Raw genomic sequence first — 16637 nt, 5'->3', positions numbered from 1 at the left:
CTGTGTATCCTGTTTTGGCATATGTTATTTGTCCAGCAAAAGGTGGCCAGGCCCTCTGCAAAGCCTGAGTGATGTCAGATCACACTGACTAACGCAAAGGCAGGAAAATAAACTCGTAAAGAGATGCAAGGGCTGCCAAGATGCTGAAGTGTTTCCGACTATAGAGAAGATGGGGAAGTGGCTTTGACCAAGACAAAAGAAAACTTAAGGGTTCTTTATTTTTAAGGAACACTGGAATGTTTCCAAGCCAGCTAAACTTCCTTCTGAAGATGACCGAAAAGAGGACCCTGCAAAACCAGCTAGCACTGTCAGTCAGGCTAAAGCTGTGAAGAAGACAAGCCTCTTTGAGGAAGAGGATGAGGAGGATTTATTTGCAATCACTAAAGAGAGGTGACAGCCTGGGACGGGGGTGGGTGTTTTTTCAGAACAGCCCAGCAATGCCTTCAAAACCAGCCGGGCCCGGGCGTATTGCAAGTGTCCCTTTCTGCTGCTGCTGAGGAGGAAGTAGAGGGGCGTGAGTGCAGACGGGCAGGGATGGGTGTTTACCTCATTTGTATCTGTGGCGGATCATTCTCCTTGCCACCTCTGTATCGGGCTCTCCATTTCCCTCCCTGCGATACAAAAAATCATCTTTACTTCTTTTTATCTTTACTTCTGCAGAAGGCTGTGCAGGCAAGAAGGGAAGGTGGTAGAATTGTTGAGACAGTGAGGAAGCAGAGCCCTGTATCGGGGACCACTTCCTGAAAATGATGGTTCTAAGTTATACTTTTAAACAGATGCAGTGCATGGCCTCTGAAACTTGCACTGAATCTTCCACTTTCTTGTCTCTGTCACTGCAGCCAAAGAAAGCCACAGAAGGTATCGTTGTTGTTTGAAGATGATGCTGTTAATGGAGAATCATTCTTCAGCGCCCCATCAACACTACTTCCTTCAGCTGCCAAGGCTGCAGTGGTACCTCCCCTTTCTTTTAAAACTAAAGTGGAACACTTAGACTTTTTATAGTCTGTTTTCCTTGTTGGGTACTGAATGTAAGTCTAACTTGTTTTAGACAGGGGTAGTCCTAGCAAATTTGGAATGGGAGCAGGGCAGACTGAACTCTTACATGGAAAACTTTTTACCATCAGCCTGACAGAGATTTCAAAATATTCTTGACCACTAACCCTACATTTTTTTGGTTTCTCCTAAAAAGCCCTTCCTGAGGGTGTTTTGAGAGCTCTCAACTGTAAAATACTGTTACAAGGAACAGACGGCTTATTGATGACGGTGAAGCTCGAGCTTCACCCTCTGTGTCACCTCAACCCAGGCTGGTTCAGATGTGCCTACAGGCTTCTTACTGGCCCTCTGAGGGTGCTTATGCTATCCTCTGCCTTATAAGCTTAGCCTGTAGTGTACTGCCTGTCTGGTTGTGCTCTGGAACTGTGAGTAGGAGCTGCAAAAGCTTAACACAGCTGTATCTGTAGTGGAAATTCCTGCATGAATATGTGCCGCCCCCTCTCCCCTGCTTGCCTTTCTGATTACCAGGAAAACACTTGTCATGGCCCATAAAGGCAATAGGCTTGGCAACAGAAGAAGAAACAGGCAAGCGACGGTCTAGCTGCTGTCAGTCACAGGGAACAGCCCACCAACCAGACAAGGTTCCCAGGGCGTCCACTCTAAGCTTGCAACTGCTTCCTGGCACTCTTCAACCAGGCTCAAGAGCCTAGAATATTAGAAATCAGAAGTGACAAACCAGAATGTCCCATGGGAGGAAGGCAGAAGCCAAGCACGCTGCCAGTGCCCTAGGCTCCTGCAGAAGGCAAACTGAGGCTGCTCCCACAGCAGCGTATGCTTCTTATATACCCACCAATTTTGTGTCAACAACATTCTCTTAATTTTGCAGGAGAAAGTAAAACCAGCACGAGCATCACCTTTCTTTAATGAAGAAGAAAAGGAGGGAAAGGAAGATTTGCCAGATAGAACATCGAAGTCTAACCAGGTAGAAGATACATTGTGGTGTTTAGAAGAGCCTGGAGCAGTTCCTGTGCCTAGAGGAGCAGATGTTGCAGGGCAGCAAACAAAGGAAAAAGTGAGGGATTTTCTTATGTTAATCTACAGTTTGGTAAAGGTTCAGTTTAAAAAAAAAAAAAAAAGGCAAAAAAACCAACCCAAACCAAAACAAAAAAACCCAGACAAAACAATCTAACAGTGCTGCTCTGGGACAGAATTCTTTTTCTGGATTTCTTCTTCTGTTGCGAAGCAGAGAATAACTCTGTCTCCATTTAGGATAATAATTTCAGTCAAACAGCACATTGATTAAATGGCCTTTAAAAGTTGTTTCCTAACTGACATACACGAGAGAACTGTTTGGGGTATTTTTGGGGGTTGGGGGGAAGAATCTCTCTCATTTTTCTTCTAGAGTGGGTTGGGTAATTTTTATTCACATGATCAGAGCTTTCCTCCAAAAGATAGCCTGTACTAATGTGTAGGCTTTGCTTCAAGCTCAGTAACTTCGTTCCAACATAGTCTGAGTTATAAATGGCGTTGGTAGCTGTGGCTTTCAGGACTGTGAATTCCTCCTGTTACAGAACAGTGTTGATGTGTATTATTGAAGAAACTTCAGCAGAACTTAATCTTGGGCATCGTCTTACTGAGTGATTTTTGGGCAATTACCAGCTGATGAATTTCCAGAGTAGTTACCATGCTTTGCACTTTCCTGAGTGCATTCAAGGTTCAGGTAGTGCTGCCCACTCCAAAGGATCCCAAGTTGCATGAACAAGATACTTCAGAGATAACAGCAAAGCTGCTTAATGCAGCCTTGTGGCGCACATGCCACCTGGCATGCGGGTGAGGGGGAAACCTGATGCAGGAAGCTGCTTATCAACAGCGCTACGGTGTAGAGTGCAGGAGGAAACTTGTGTTCCCTTTGGAGCCATAAAGTGTGTTCTCTTTATCTACTTGTGCCTTGCTAATCTGCGTGCTGCTATTCTGTCTGCTTAGGAAAAATTAGTTGAATGTCGTTGTCTGCTTGGTAGTGGACTGCGGAACTCTGACCACTACTGGCATTTAATTAAGAAAGCTTAGTGGGTTTTTGGGCAAACCTGAACTAAATAATAGGCTGATGTGTTAATTTTTTTTTTTTTTTTTGGGTGGAGCCTTTTGCAGCACCAGCCTCAGAGCCAGCCAGCGGTTCAGATCTGTTTGCAACATCACCACCGGCCCTGGAGAAAGGTGTCAAGACCCAAGCTAAGAAAGTGTTAAGCTTGTTTGAGGAGGAGGAAGAGGAGAGACTCGAAGATGATGTTGACATTAAAAATGCACAGAAAGAAATTGGCGTGGTGAGTCTAGGGAAGTTCTCGAACACTAGGAAATAGTATTTCCACCTTTCTACCTCTATTATTCTAGTCAAGGTTTCGTTTTCACCCTTCCCTTTCTTCATGTCATGGAGGCTAATCCTTCTCTATTTCTAAACTTCCAAATTCTTGGGTGAGAAATTATTCCTGCTTTTCCCCATGATCCTGAATTCCTTTGTAAATTTTTCCATCCCACTAACTCGAATGCATTTGGCTGCATACTAGTATGAAAGAAATTCTATGCAGATGTTTTGGTGCAGCTACTTGGTGTCTGCTCTACAGAACTGATTCCCCAGTTACCCCTCAAGGTCAGAGGTACTAGGAAGTAGAAGGATGTGGAATTTGAAGCCTTGTGGTTTATTCCTTTATTTTCTTTATATTGTTGCAGTTTCCTTGGTGGATATATGCCTGCAGACCTAGCTTCAGCAAGAATCATCTTAACTCTTCACTTTTTAAAAATAGCCTCCAGTTGCCATATTCTTGCTGTCTGGCTTTTCTGATAGAGCATATACCATGAAGAGGTAGACTTTGAATTTTCAGCAACAGTATCGCTGAATCCATGGCAATGTTCTTGTTTCTATTTGATGCAGATGGACCAAAATGTATTCTGTAAACTTGAAGTCATGTCAAAAAGTACATACTGTAACCGAGAGTGTGCCCCAAGGTTTTGTCATCTTAGTGTGACTGTGTAAAGTAAGTTGTCAACCCTAAAGGCTATACACACTTCATTCAGAAGTCCCTGGGGCTGAATAAAATAGATAGCTCTTGGAGGAAAATTCCTGTTTATAGCTTGAGTGCCTATTTACCTGTTGTGAACGTATCCTGTGTTCGGGGCTTTTTTTGGGTGGTGGGGCGTGCACATTGTGAGATGGTTGCAAGAAGCCACATCAGCCCTATGAATTTGGGAAGATACAAATCCTTTCAAATCTTTCCTTCAGAGCACTCAGCTGTCAGCATATAACAGTCACAAAGCGATTAAGATGCTGAAAAGCATATGAATGCAAAAGTCAGAACAGGTAATTTAGGAAGTTAATTTTTCTGCTAGGCAAATCTGAAAGGTGATAGTGTTTTCCTGGCTTATCTCAGCCTAATATGCGTTTCATGTGTGGGTACTGCTAGATGTGCATTAGGTTCTCGTGTATCTGGGCATAAACAGCAGATCTAGTGCTCTAAAAATTTGACCTGGCTTTTGATGTAAAATGAAAGCTGCTGCACAGAGGGGCTGAGAATGGAGCAGTAATAAAAATCATAGGAGAAAGGTGTATGGACCAAAAAAGGTGCACTGGAAACTAGCTTCAGTAGGCGGCCCGCTGGGGCTCCTGGAGACTTGGACTGGGGCGGTGATAACCGGGCTTTATTCTTATGACTACTGCTCCTGCTGCTTGGATTTTGAGTGTGCTGTTACGCTACTGGGCATTCAGTCATGCTCTTAAGAGGCATCCTTTCATGTGCATCGGCCCTGAAGAGGCAGCTGGGTGGTGAAACATAGATACTGGCCTTTGCCTAGACATCCAGTGGGGCCTCTGCCTTTTGAAAGTCAGACCTGGGTGTGTACAGTGACCATGATCGTAGAAAGGCATTGGTTTTGGTGCCCAAGCAGTTGATATTGGTTGGTTTGCCAGAGAGCGGAGGGCTGATAAGGTGATACGTTTCACTGTCAACCTTCCCCACCACCAGCCAACTTGAAAGTACAAGTAAAAGTTCTTGCCAAAGGCAGACAATGTGTTCTGTTCTTCATTGTGGGGGTGTGTTTGCTTTAACGGGAGGAGAATGGGGAATCTAGCAACAATAATAGCTTTACAAGCCTTCAGCTTTGGGTTTTTTGTAACTTCCTTTCTTTCTTCTTTAAAAAAGTAGCTTAGGAAGATAATTAACTGATTCTCTTCCCCTCACTTCTCTGTCCTGCAACCTCAGCTGGAAAATTCAAGTCATAAATATAAACCTCACTGTATGCTCACGATAACATACTGTAAACAAGGCGGTTTCTTTGGTTGGTTTTTGGTTGTTTTTGTTGTGGTTTTTTTTTTCTCTTTTAAGGAATCTTTACAGGTAAACAGTAGCAGCTGGATCTCAGGTCAGCAGACACAGATTCGTTTTGGTTAATATCTTCGCATCACATTGAAATGTGAATACAAATATTTCCATTGTAAGTTTTGCAAATTTGCTCAAAGTGAAATATGTAACTGGCAGTTAAAGTTGTATTTTTGTTACCAAGGTTGTAGTGTAGCCTCAGGTGGACTGTAACCTGTCTTACCACGAGGTAAATAACCTCCTTAAGGGAGGGAGTTTCTCACTGTGTGGACTTTTCTCCTCTCCTTCCAGGCTTCTGAGAAAAGTACTCGGCCCAAAAGCACCGGAGTCTTTCAAGACGAAGAGCTCCTCTTCAGTCACAAACTTCAGAAGGACAATGATCCAGATGTTGACCTCTTTGCCAGCCCCAAGAAGTCGACAGTGAGTTCAAAGTCATCCTCTGAACCTGCTATTTAAAAACAGTCTTTGAAGTGTGCCCCTTAGCAGTGTCCCGTGTTTGAGCGCAGCTTCAGGTCCCTGATTTCCAAGGGAGGGCCAAGTGCTAGTATCAGTTCAGGCATCGTGGGCCAAAGGAGATGTGCTTTTGATTTGTGACACGCCTTTTCTTTATCCTTTGCCTCTTCAGGCTGTAAACCGTATCCTGAAGCCAACATCTGGAGGAGGGCTTTTTGGGGATGACGATGAGGATGATCTCTTCAGTACCGCTAAAACAAACCTTCCGGTATCTGTTTCTCTACTGTAAATGGCTTGTATAAAAGATGTTGGAAAGAAGTGTATGGAAGGGATTTTTTTTTTTTCCATATGTATTCCCACAAGAAATGAAGCGACTTCACAAATCTTTCTGAGAGAATAGAAACGGCCGTTGTGACCCTGAAGGCATAGGGAACAAACAGATGCATTAAGTCTCCCAAAGCTGGGATGAGGGGATTGGATTCTTCTTCTGTACCACTGGGAGCAGCTTAAGTGTGAGAGAACACACCTCAGCAGAAATCAGAGTAGCAGAGTTTGTGTTGTTTAATTATTTTGTTGTTTAACTTGCTGATATTACTTCCCTGTAGTTCATACATGACTGATGAGCCTTGCTCTATGACTTATGTAACTGAAGTCTCTGCAGGCTTGTTTGATTTAAGGTAATGAATGTGGTATTAAAACCTTTGTGATCGCTGGACTGTTTTTAGAGGGCGAGCGGCTGCAGTACTGGACTAGACTGCACTACAGGTGGTCTGAGGTCAAAGTCCTAACGTGCATTCTGAACTGCTACTCCAAATGTATTTTGCTTAATTAAATTGAAGCCAGCTTTTACTTTTGTCTATTTTCATATCTATAGCTGGAAGTTAGGCTAGAAAACTGGCAATAGTTCCTGCAAACAGTTTTTCTGAGGACTGTGGAAGGGGTGGTCTTAAGTAATTAGTGCTTGGCAGCTATATATGGAGCTTCTTTGCTTGAAAACATAAAAATAGCAGTGTTCCTTAGCTAGCTTTGTGCTTTTATTTCCCCTGCTGTCCTGTGCATGAGGAAATATGTATGCATTTGTAAGTTTATTGAAACTCTCATTATTTATCGTTCGCATAGACAGCAAAGGCTGAGGTAGGCTAAAGGAATGGAGTGGAAAGCCCTTGTCATTGCGGAGCCAAAAGGCAATGCCTACAGTGCATTGCGAAGCCAAAAGATGTGGCTAGTTTTCTTTTCAGAGAGAAGCAAGATTTTTAAAAATCTTTCCTTCTTTGGGTTTTTTGTGATCTGCAGACCATGCTTTTTACCCAATTCATGTTGACTTGTGCTCTTAATGCTTTCAGAAAATAGCCGAGAAGAAAACACTTAAGGCCAGTGCTGGCCCTTCCTTGGAGACCAGTAACCTTCTAGAAAATGCTATAAGTGCCAAACGAGATGACACTCTGAAGGCAGTAACTACAGAGGCAAGTACCTAAATCTTGTGCTGTGAACGGCATGCAAAGAAAAATGAGATGTATCATTTTGTTTTAAACAAGTCCCTTGAAAAGATCAAAACTAATGCCTGGATTCACTGGCTGCAAAGCAGCAATGTGTGGCCAGACTTGTCTCTGCTTATCAGCAGATGCACTGTTGCTAGCAAGAAGTTTAAATGCTATTGATAGTGGTTTATTCACTGTCCGTACCCTTATAAGGGCAAAGCACAAGGCAGTGAAGAATTACACCTCAGGTCCAGTTGCACTGGACAACCAGTTGGTTGTTCATTCTCTGAAGTGCCAGTGTCTGTTGGAGTGAATGTGATCTTTAAAGTACAGGTGGGCTTTCTCAGAAGGGAGATCAGGGCATGCAGCATGAATCTGTGGCTGTTGAGAACCTTACATTGGAGACTTCATGATGAGCAAACAAGACTTCTACTCCTGTCCTTAATCTTGCATAACGAAGCCTCTCTGGAAGAGGCAGTCTGGATCTGAATTCTGGCTTGTGCCTCACCAGAGCTGCCTGTTGGATTTCCATCTGTAGGATATTAGCCTTTCACGGTGGGGGGTGGGTGGTGTTTTTTTTCCCCCCTAGGCTGAGGAACACAAAGCAAGTCTTTCAGGGCTACTAATGAGCCCATCTTCCCTTATGGTGAAGTGTTCCTTGAAGTGTAGAACCACACTTGTCTTCCTTTTTTTGTAGCTACTGATGGCCTGGTACAGGAATTGTCTTAGCCTGTCTGAGGTCCAGCTGAACACCACATGAATTCAAGTGGAGAACGATCTCCTCAGACACTGGGATTCCTCTGTCATGCTGTCAAGACCCCCAAACCACTGCCTAACCCTTGCAAATCCCTACTCCAACCAGGCTGAAGGAGCTCTGCCTGCTTAGTCATACCAACAGGAGTGCAGCCTAGCTCACAGAACCATGGCAGACCACAAAATTGTGGAGAGCAAGCCCTGGGAAGGGCACCTTAGCTGATTTGGTTCATTACTGAGTCCTAGAATTGACCCAAGCCTTCAGACCAAAAAGCTGCTCTTGATCTTTTAGTCTACTCTTATTTCGGCACCTACGGCATGCTTTCTGTAAGGGAGCACTCACTTCTCTGAAGCTGTTCTCCTTGCAGGCTGAGAGGTACAATTTTCTAGCCCTCTTGGCTTCCGTGTGGGCTTCGTTGAAGCCTGTGGCCCTGTTACAGCCAGTCACAAAGAGAAAAGTTAGTTATATCATCATCTGGCAACACAGCTTCAGAGGGTCTTAGGGGAGGGACTAAGCAAGGAGGGAGGGTAGCTGTCACGGTTGGATTTGACTGGTGGTGTGTGTCACCTGGAGAAGATAGAAGTTTTTGGGTTACTATGGCAAAGTACAATATTGAGTAGAAGGAGGGCGGAATGAAATGAGATGAAGATGGGGCTATGGTATGTGGTGAACGGAAGCTGGAAGTTGAGTGAGTGTGGCCCTGGTGGTAGGAAGTGATGATACCTTGGTATCTGCAGAAGATATGGGTAAGCAGTGAGCCGCTTTCTATAGACGTATTAAAATGCAAACTATAGTCTGGTTGACAACTTCTCTGCTTGTTTAATCCATTGTAATTTTGTGCAGAAATCTACAGGTCCTGTTCCCATTAAAACCAAAGAGCCCTCATCTCGGATTGGAAAGCTACAAGTAATTAACTTTACTGGCATTTTGACTTTCAAAAAAAAAAAAGTCTTCCTTGCCTCACTGATGGCTCTTCCTAAAACAAAATCTTTTTACTTCCTTACCTTGCCTTTGCAATTTTATTATCTTTTTCAGATGTTGTATTTTCTATTACTATTTCTGCATTGCATGTTTCCCCTTCCTGTTTCAGACCTGACTCTGAGCAGCGCTATTTATTCTATTTGGAGGGCAGAGGGTGGGCTCCTCCTTGACCTGCTATTCTTCTCAGCCCTATTTTAAGTATGTTCAGAGGCTCTTAGGGGTTTGGGGGTTTTGGTTATGTCCATCTTACATGAAATGACTAATAACTGTCTATATCACAGTATCACTTTTAACGTCAGAACCATTGCTGTCCTCAGACAGGATACTGAGCTACATAGGTGTTTGGTCTGACGTAATGTCGCCGTGCTGCTCCTGAAGCTCTTGTACAGAATAATAATGTCACTCCACAGGCTTAGTGAGACAGAGGACGTGGGAGACACAGAAGTGCATAGGTGTGAGAAAGGCCAGGCACTTATAGAAGTAGAACCTGAATGCCTACATACACTAGTTCTTGCTGCTTCTCTGGAGCTGTGCTTGCTCTGGAGCAGTATTAACCTGACCTCTTTTTGTGTGTATGTTTTGTTTTCTCTGTTTTGTAGGCTAACTTAGCTATTAACCCTGCAGCCTTACTACCTGGTGCAACGCCTAATGTCTCCAATGTAAAGTCCCCCTTACCAGTTCTGGACACTCCACTGCATGAACCCAAGGATGTACAGAACAGCGAAGCCTCCTCTGCTGCAGGAAACAATGAAGAACTGGGCGTAAGCTTTGATCAGCCTATGCAAGCGGATACCTTGCACAGTGCCAATAAGGTAACCTTTGGTATTTAGAGGGATACAAAGGGAGATGAAAAATACAGGCTGTCCTCATGCAGGAATTTGTGTTTTGGCACGGGAGCCCTGCTAACAGTGTGATCTATCTGAATGTACATGGAGGTGTGGAAATCTAATCCCCTCTCACTTCTGTGGACCACTGAATTGAAAAGTCAAGCCTACTACATTCTTAGCTCTGTAAGAGGCTCATGCATATGCCTAACTCTGTGCCTTTTTAAGGTATGTTCCCCAAATTCAGTGGTTTTCCCTATAAGTTAAAGGTATTTTAGCGTAACACCTTGTCTTTTCCCAGGAGACGCAGACCTGAAAACAATAAAAAAGGCATCTCTCTAGGCTAACTATAAAATATGTTATGGACAGCTGCTGTGGCAAGATATTAGAACACATCAGTGCTGTAGGCTGACCTTTACCTCCCCTGTGGATATAAATGTCATGTTGTCTTGAACTGTCACTCCCAATTCTTTTTCAGACAAAAACTTTGTTTTTAAAGGAAAAAAAAACACACAAAAAAAGTGTTGTAGCTTTTGACATGGCAGATCTCTGCCTCCTGATTCACGTGGTTTTTTATTCGTACCTTTTACTTCATGGACTGCAAAAGGCATATTCTAGTTTAGTAGTTCTTAAAAAAAAAAAAAAGCTTGAACCATGTAGTTAAGATTTTGTCTAGGTCCTTATGTTTTTATAAATCTCTTGGGTTTTCTGAAAGCAGCAATTTGAATACGATAACCTAGGATCTTAACTTTGATTCTTCGCTTAATGCTGCTGGGGCTGTTCACCATTAGATGAGCAGCAGAGATGGCTTGGGAAGATGCAGCAGCTGTCACTGCAGTGGCTGACATGACCTCTTAGTGTCAAATGTGTCTGAAGCTTGTACATCAGACTGATGCGATACCACGTAGGCGTAGCTGTTTCCAATAGCGGCATGTCCTGCACAACAGACAAATCCCTCTATCATACTTTTAAATAGGCTTGCAAAAGAATAGAGCTCCCATAGCTGCATATGGTCAACCTGGAATGTTCATGATAGCGCAGTGATGATGCACATTTGTTTACAGAAATAACCTGAGAAGAAGCACCTCAGTAACTACACAGTGAATGTCTCTTGTGGCTCAGGTCACCTTTTGATTTTGGTGTGTCATTGCTTCTTGGACCTTTCAAGTTTGAGTTTCAGCTGTAAATACAGGCAGCCAAATGCACTTTTTTCTAAAGGCTGGAACAAAGCAACCTACTCGGCATTATGGCTGTCCTTTCAAAGAACAGTGCATGGAGCAGGGATCAGTTTATTTCAAGTGCATCTCCCTTCCATCATAATTTTCCTGTTTTTTAGCCATGCTCTGATAAATACAGCCCCACACTCTGAAGGCAGACATGTTTCTACAATGATTCTGACAAAAGCGCATGCCTCCGTTAAGCTGTGTTATAGCATGTCCACCCAGATTGTCTTTCTACTCCAACACAGCAATTAAAAGGGAAGAGGAGGTTGTACTCATCTGTTTCCTACCTGTGTGAATGCTCCTGTCCATGTGGGATATGGTAGAGGCTACAATGGAAGCTTGCAGAGGGCCTTTTTAAAAGCAGCAGAGGAATGAACTGCAGCAGACTATGCATAAAATAAATTAAATGGAACACATAATTAGTTATGACTTGGACAGACTAACTGCGTGGCAGAAGCCCCTGGATTAGCAAGCTGTCAGATTGACTAAGGTATTACCTAAAGCCGAGGGGCTAGAGGGGTTTGCTGACTGGTGTTGTGATTCTCTACTTTGCGAGCGCTATTGCTTTGGTACCCCAATTCCACCTGCTGTGGAACGACCAGCAGGCAACAAATCAAAAGTCCTGGGTTATTTTTCTGAGCCTTGCCGCAAACTGCTCCAAGCTTGAATGTCCCACTTGTCCATCTTTCCCCTTTCTAAAAAACAGGGAGAGTGGATGATGCTGAGCTGATGATGCATGGTTCCTGCTGCTTCTCCCTATAATCCAAATCAGTGTCTGCCCAGCATTCCTTGCTGAAGATTCTCAGCTATTTGTTTAAATGTACATGTAGCTGTTTAAGTTACTTAAACCAGAGCTGTAAGCAGAGCTTGCACTTAATTCCGTTTCAGTGTGCTAGTGTGAAATGGGTAACGCATGGTAATTGCAGTGTTGTGAAGGCAAAGCACTGAGAGGAAACATAACAGGAACCCTAACTTGTCTTCTGTGAAGTGTGGGGCATTTTTCCTCCTATATAATGCTGCTCTGCTTTTACTCCTTTCTTGCAGACCAGGATCAAGGTTACAGGAAAACGAAGACCTCCTAGCAGAACGGCCCGCCGTCTCGCTGCCCAAGAGTCTGAAGAGAGTGAGGAGGTGGACAGTGCTAAAGAATCACAAGTCTCTCTACCAAAGCAAACGTCAGCAATAGTGAACCTAAAGGAGCCTCTTGCTACTGAAGCAGAGTCCAAGGAAAACAGCTTTCTCTCCGGCTTATCACTACCAGCTCATGGCAGTGTTTTGTCTGCTGGTACAAAAAAACTCCTCCTTCCTCCAGAATCCGCAGAGCAAGGGAATGATCTGTTTGAATCAGAAGATCTTTTTGCAGGCAGCTCAACAGCCAGACCAGCTGTACAATCAAAGTTAAAGGAGGGAATGCCAGGCAGCGTGGCTAACAAACCCATCAAGGGCAGGGAGAAAAAGCCTGATCTGTCTGTTCTGGGTGATCAGGACAGCAATGATCTCTTCCAGCCTGTACAGCAAAAACTGTCAACAAAAAGCAGCCCTATACCTTTTTTGGAGGAGGAGGAAGACTCTCTCTTCACCTGTCAGAAAACTGGAAAAAAGGAGTTGAAGTCTGCTGTCCGGCAAGCTGCTGACCCTACTGCCCAAGATATCTTTGAGGTAATGATTGAGCCTGCTACCTTGGCCTCTTTGATCCCCAGGGCCGTAGGCACACCCCTCTACTTAGAGAGATATAGGCTTAATGGAGGCTGCTGAGTAGGACGGGGTTTGCAGGATAGGTAGTGAAGTAAACTGTCAATTGTGCTCTGCTACTGAGCAATAGAAACCGTTTCTCTGAATGTCCCGCCTTTATTAGCAAGAGTGGATTAAATAGGTGGAGACTTAACACAGAGCAGGCATGTCGCTGAACATGCTGTGACAACGTACCTATGACTGTGACCTTTTTCAGAGTAATAAAGTATTTGGTTCTTACCTGTTAGCTCTGTTCAGTGCACAGAAGCTCAAACAACCCTTTTTAAAAAGGAATTAAGTTGGCAGGCTGGGCAGCTGGTAACAACCTCGGTGGGCTGTACTTGACCTGTGCACAATCGCACACTGAGGTGCTCCTGCAGAGTCCTCTGAGGGCTGAAGGAACACACACTTCTTGGGTTTGAGAAGCCCAAGGCTGTCAGTCTTCTAAACGTCTCGGCTGCTGTGTACAGATAATTTGACTATTCTTTTGAAGTGTGTTGCGTATTGATGATCTCTCTGTGCTTTGCTCCAAGGATGATATATTTGCTACTGAGGCAATTAAACCAATGAACAAAGCAAAAGAGAAAATGCCAGACACTAACCTGTTTGATGATAACATTGATATCTTTGCGGATCTCACCATAAAACCAAAAGAAAAGAAGACAAAGAAAAAGGTGGAACAGAAATCTATATTTGATGATGATATGGGTAAGTGTCTAATGCCTTGCTGCTAGTCTCGCAATATTTTCCTCAGCTGGAGCCATCGGAGATGTGTTAGAACCCTCTGCTTTCTTTTGAATTTTCAACTGCTCTGAAATCTCTGGTCGTCTTTGGATTTTAACGTTGGATGAGAACTTCCTAGATTTGTAGAACTAGCGCGACATTTAAATCATTTAGGAGAGCGCATAAAATTCTTCTGAGAGAAGGAGTAGTTTAATTCTCGTAGGGGTTTTCTCACTTGTGGGAATTAGAAAAATTCTCTTGTCTGGAGTAAGAGACCAATCTCATGTTGTTATACCTGAGATACACATTCTCTCTTTCAATTTGCATAGCTTTTTGTATCGTACTTTCAGATGAATCACTGATATGAAGAAATTACCATCTCTTTCCACTCCACCTTCACTATTGTGTTGACTACCTTGGAGTCTGTAAGACTTTGTTTACATCCGTGTATACCCAGAACTACTTAAATGCTCCACCTGAGAGCAAAAGTTTGCCCTGTAGAATTTGTTGAAAAAGCAGCATATAGCAATGTGAAATGATGCAAAGCATGCTCCTGTCTTGTCCTCTGCCAGTGGAGGTATCAAGTCATTTGATCCCCAACTGCGTGTTTGACCCCCAACTGTGTGTGTGCTCTCAGGCTCTTCCTTGGGATTTCGTGTATTTCTTTTCCTCTGAGACAAAAAAAAAAATCCCTTCTTGTTTAGGTTTGATTCTTGCCAGTCTTCATTCTTTCTAACCTATCCAAATTGACTTATCACTGTTTTGCTTGGACTGCTGTTAAGCGTTCGAGCCTGATGGAATAACCTGTCTGAAGTACGTAAACGTGTTAGGAAACTTGCCAGAGAATGAACATCTTGAGATTTCAAAACCTTCTCAACTGATATTAAAACAAAAAAGACTTCAATGTTTCTGAGCAAGGTATTTCAAATACGTATTGGACGATTAAAATATCTTATTTTAATAATTTAATTTTTTTATGTAGCCTCTAGCAAATGAAGAATTTTGCAAACAGCTACCCCCCCAAATACTTCAGCACAAAAATCTGGAGCTCGTGCTGAAAAAAAACCACCCCCAAAACCAAACCCAAACCAAACAGTTGTAGAGTGCTGCTTGGAAGTGTCTTGGAAAATTAGCCACAACAGAACCTGTTGTTTGCACTTCCAGTTTGACATCACTCCAGTGCTAGAGCTGCTTGTTTGATGTCACATCTGATCCTGATACCTATAGCATTTGTAGCACCCTGTATCTGATAGCCTTCACCTTCCTCTGGAGTGTTGACTGTTGTATGGCGCGGCCATAACTATGGAGCTACTTTGTGCCCAAAGCTGTGGAGCCCCAAAACACCAACAGGAGTGAAGGGAAGATGCCTGAAGGTGCGTATGGAGAGGAATAAGCCCCCCCCGCACCAGCACAGGCTGGGAGCTGACCTGGAAAGCAGCTCTGCTGAGAGGCCCTGGGGGTGCTGGGGGGCAGCGAGGTGACCCTGAGCCAGCACCAGGCCCTTGGGGCCAAGGGGGCCAGCGGTGCCCTGGGGGGCATGGAAAGGAGTGTGGCCAGCAGGGCCAGGGAGGTTCTCCTCCCCCTCTGCTCTGCCCCAGTGCGGCCACATCTGGGGGGCTGCATCCAGTTCTGGGCCCCCCAGTTCCAGAAGGACAGGGGACGACTGGAGAGAGTCCAGCGGAGAGGTATGAAGATAATCAGGGAATTCAAGCACCTCCCTTATGAGGAAAGGCTGAGACCTGGGTTTGTTCGGCCTGGAGGTGACTGATGGGGGATCTGATCAATGCTTGTAAATACCTGAAGGGCGGGTGTCAGGGGGATGAGGCCGGGCTCTTTTCAGCGGTGCCCAACGCCAGGCCAAGGGGTCACGGGCACAAGCTGGAACACGGGAAGTTCCACCCGAACATGAGGACAAACCCCTTCCCTGTGCGGGTGCCAGAGCAGGGGCACAGGCTGCCCAGAGAGGCTGTGGGGTCCCTTCCCTGGAGACATTCACCCCCCGCCTGGACGCGGCCCTGTGCCCCTGCTCTGGGGGTGCCTGCTCACGCAGGGGGTGGGACGGGATGAGCTCCAGAGGGCCCTTCCCACCCCAGCCAGTCTGGGATTCTGTGAGGATGCCCTGCTGGCAGTGGAGTGGTAGAACTGGCACTTGCCTACGCTTCAGGTTAAGGGTGGCTTCAGTGACTGTGGTAGCACTTTATCAGGGCTGTATATTTTTGCCTTAGGAGATCCTTTCTGCTGCAAATAAAACAGTAAGTGGGTGCAGTTCGGTGGAGGCTGCACGCTGCCTTCCTTCCTTGTCCTACCAGGGCATCTAGTCACTATTTACTCCATTTGTGTTAGACTTGCAGTGGCAGTGTTAGAAAAACTCTTTCTCAGATCTGTGTCCTCCTAGCCTCCTCAGTGACCTTATGGCTGATGACACAAACACCCTGATGTCACCTCTGCCTGTCTGGGACCATCTGCAAAATGGTGACTGAGTTTTCTTTTGTATTGACAAATACTGTTTTCCATGGCCAAAACTTTCTTATCCCTTAAGCCTTGTCATAAAATGGGAGTGGCGTTCACTGTACTTCCACTCTGCTGTGAAGCTAATCCGTGTGACAGCTTCTTGCTTTGGAGTGATGCCAGTAGGGGATTACTCTGTTCGACTGCCTTTCTAAACCTCTCTTGTGCTGAAATGCCATCCTGGATTATTCCTGTGTAATCCCTGTGATCAGCACAGTAGCAGACACGTGCTGGAGTGGAAGAAGTAGCAAGAAGAGAAAGGCAAGCATGTTGTGATAGGCCACTCCACGCTTGGCACATGCTTAAAGTTAGGATACATGCTTAAATACTAGTTTTTATACTCAGGAGCAGTAAATGCTATTAATCTCTGTGTAAGACTTGTGTTTTCTTAATAGGGATCCAACACCAGTTATGTGCTCCTTACCTTGGCTTTGTGAATCACTAGTGAGCTACATATCTCAGTCTCGTAATTTTTTTTTTTTTTTATCCTCTCATAGTCCTGCTGCATAATCTGAGTATCCCAAATTTAAAACCTTAGTGCATAGGAAGAGATCTGCTGTTGTGTGTGCCCAGGAAACCTCAGGGCAACGCTTCAGCATGCG

General features: G+C 44.5%; 1 protein-coding gene across 5 annotated transcripts in view; it reads left to right on the top strand.

Moving 5' to 3' along the window:
- The window catches only part of WASHC2C (WASH complex subunit 2C), a 37999-nt gene that overhangs the window by 20007 nt on the left and 1355 nt on the right, over positions 1 to 16637 (top strand). For 2 of the 5 annotated variants that reach the window (XM_075108206.1, XM_075108209.1), the window contains 11 exons: positions 227 to 390; positions 840 to 951; positions 1880 to 2065; positions 3132 to 3314; positions 5652 to 5780; positions 5986 to 6081; positions 7157 to 7276; positions 8889 to 8951; positions 9626 to 9838; positions 12118 to 12732; positions 13338 to 13512. In XM_075108206.1, coding sequence (XP_074964307.1) covers positions 227 to 390; positions 840 to 951; positions 1880 to 2065; positions 3132 to 3314; positions 5652 to 5780; positions 5986 to 6081; positions 7157 to 7276; positions 8889 to 8951; positions 9626 to 9838; positions 12118 to 12732; positions 13338 to 13512 — 2056 coding nt within the window. Of the gene's footprint in view, positions 1 to 226; positions 391 to 839; positions 952 to 1879; positions 2066 to 3131; positions 3315 to 5651; positions 5781 to 5985; positions 6082 to 7156; positions 7285 to 8888; positions 8952 to 9625; positions 9839 to 12117; positions 12733 to 13337; positions 13513 to 16637 lie in introns of all 5 variants that reach the window. The other 3 variants (XM_075108210.1, XM_075108211.1, XM_075108208.1) reach the window with 2 other exon arrangements.

The sequence above is a fragment of the Phalacrocorax aristotelis genome, chromosome 12, assembly GCF_949628215.1.
Source record: "Phalacrocorax aristotelis chromosome 12, bGulAri2.1, whole genome shotgun sequence".
In the NCBI taxonomy this organism is placed as follows: domain Eukaryota; kingdom Metazoa; phylum Chordata; class Aves; order Suliformes; family Phalacrocoracidae; genus Phalacrocorax; species Phalacrocorax aristotelis.
The sequence above is the reverse complement of the archived record's forward strand: the minus strand, read 5'-3'. Positions and strand labels throughout refer to the sequence as shown.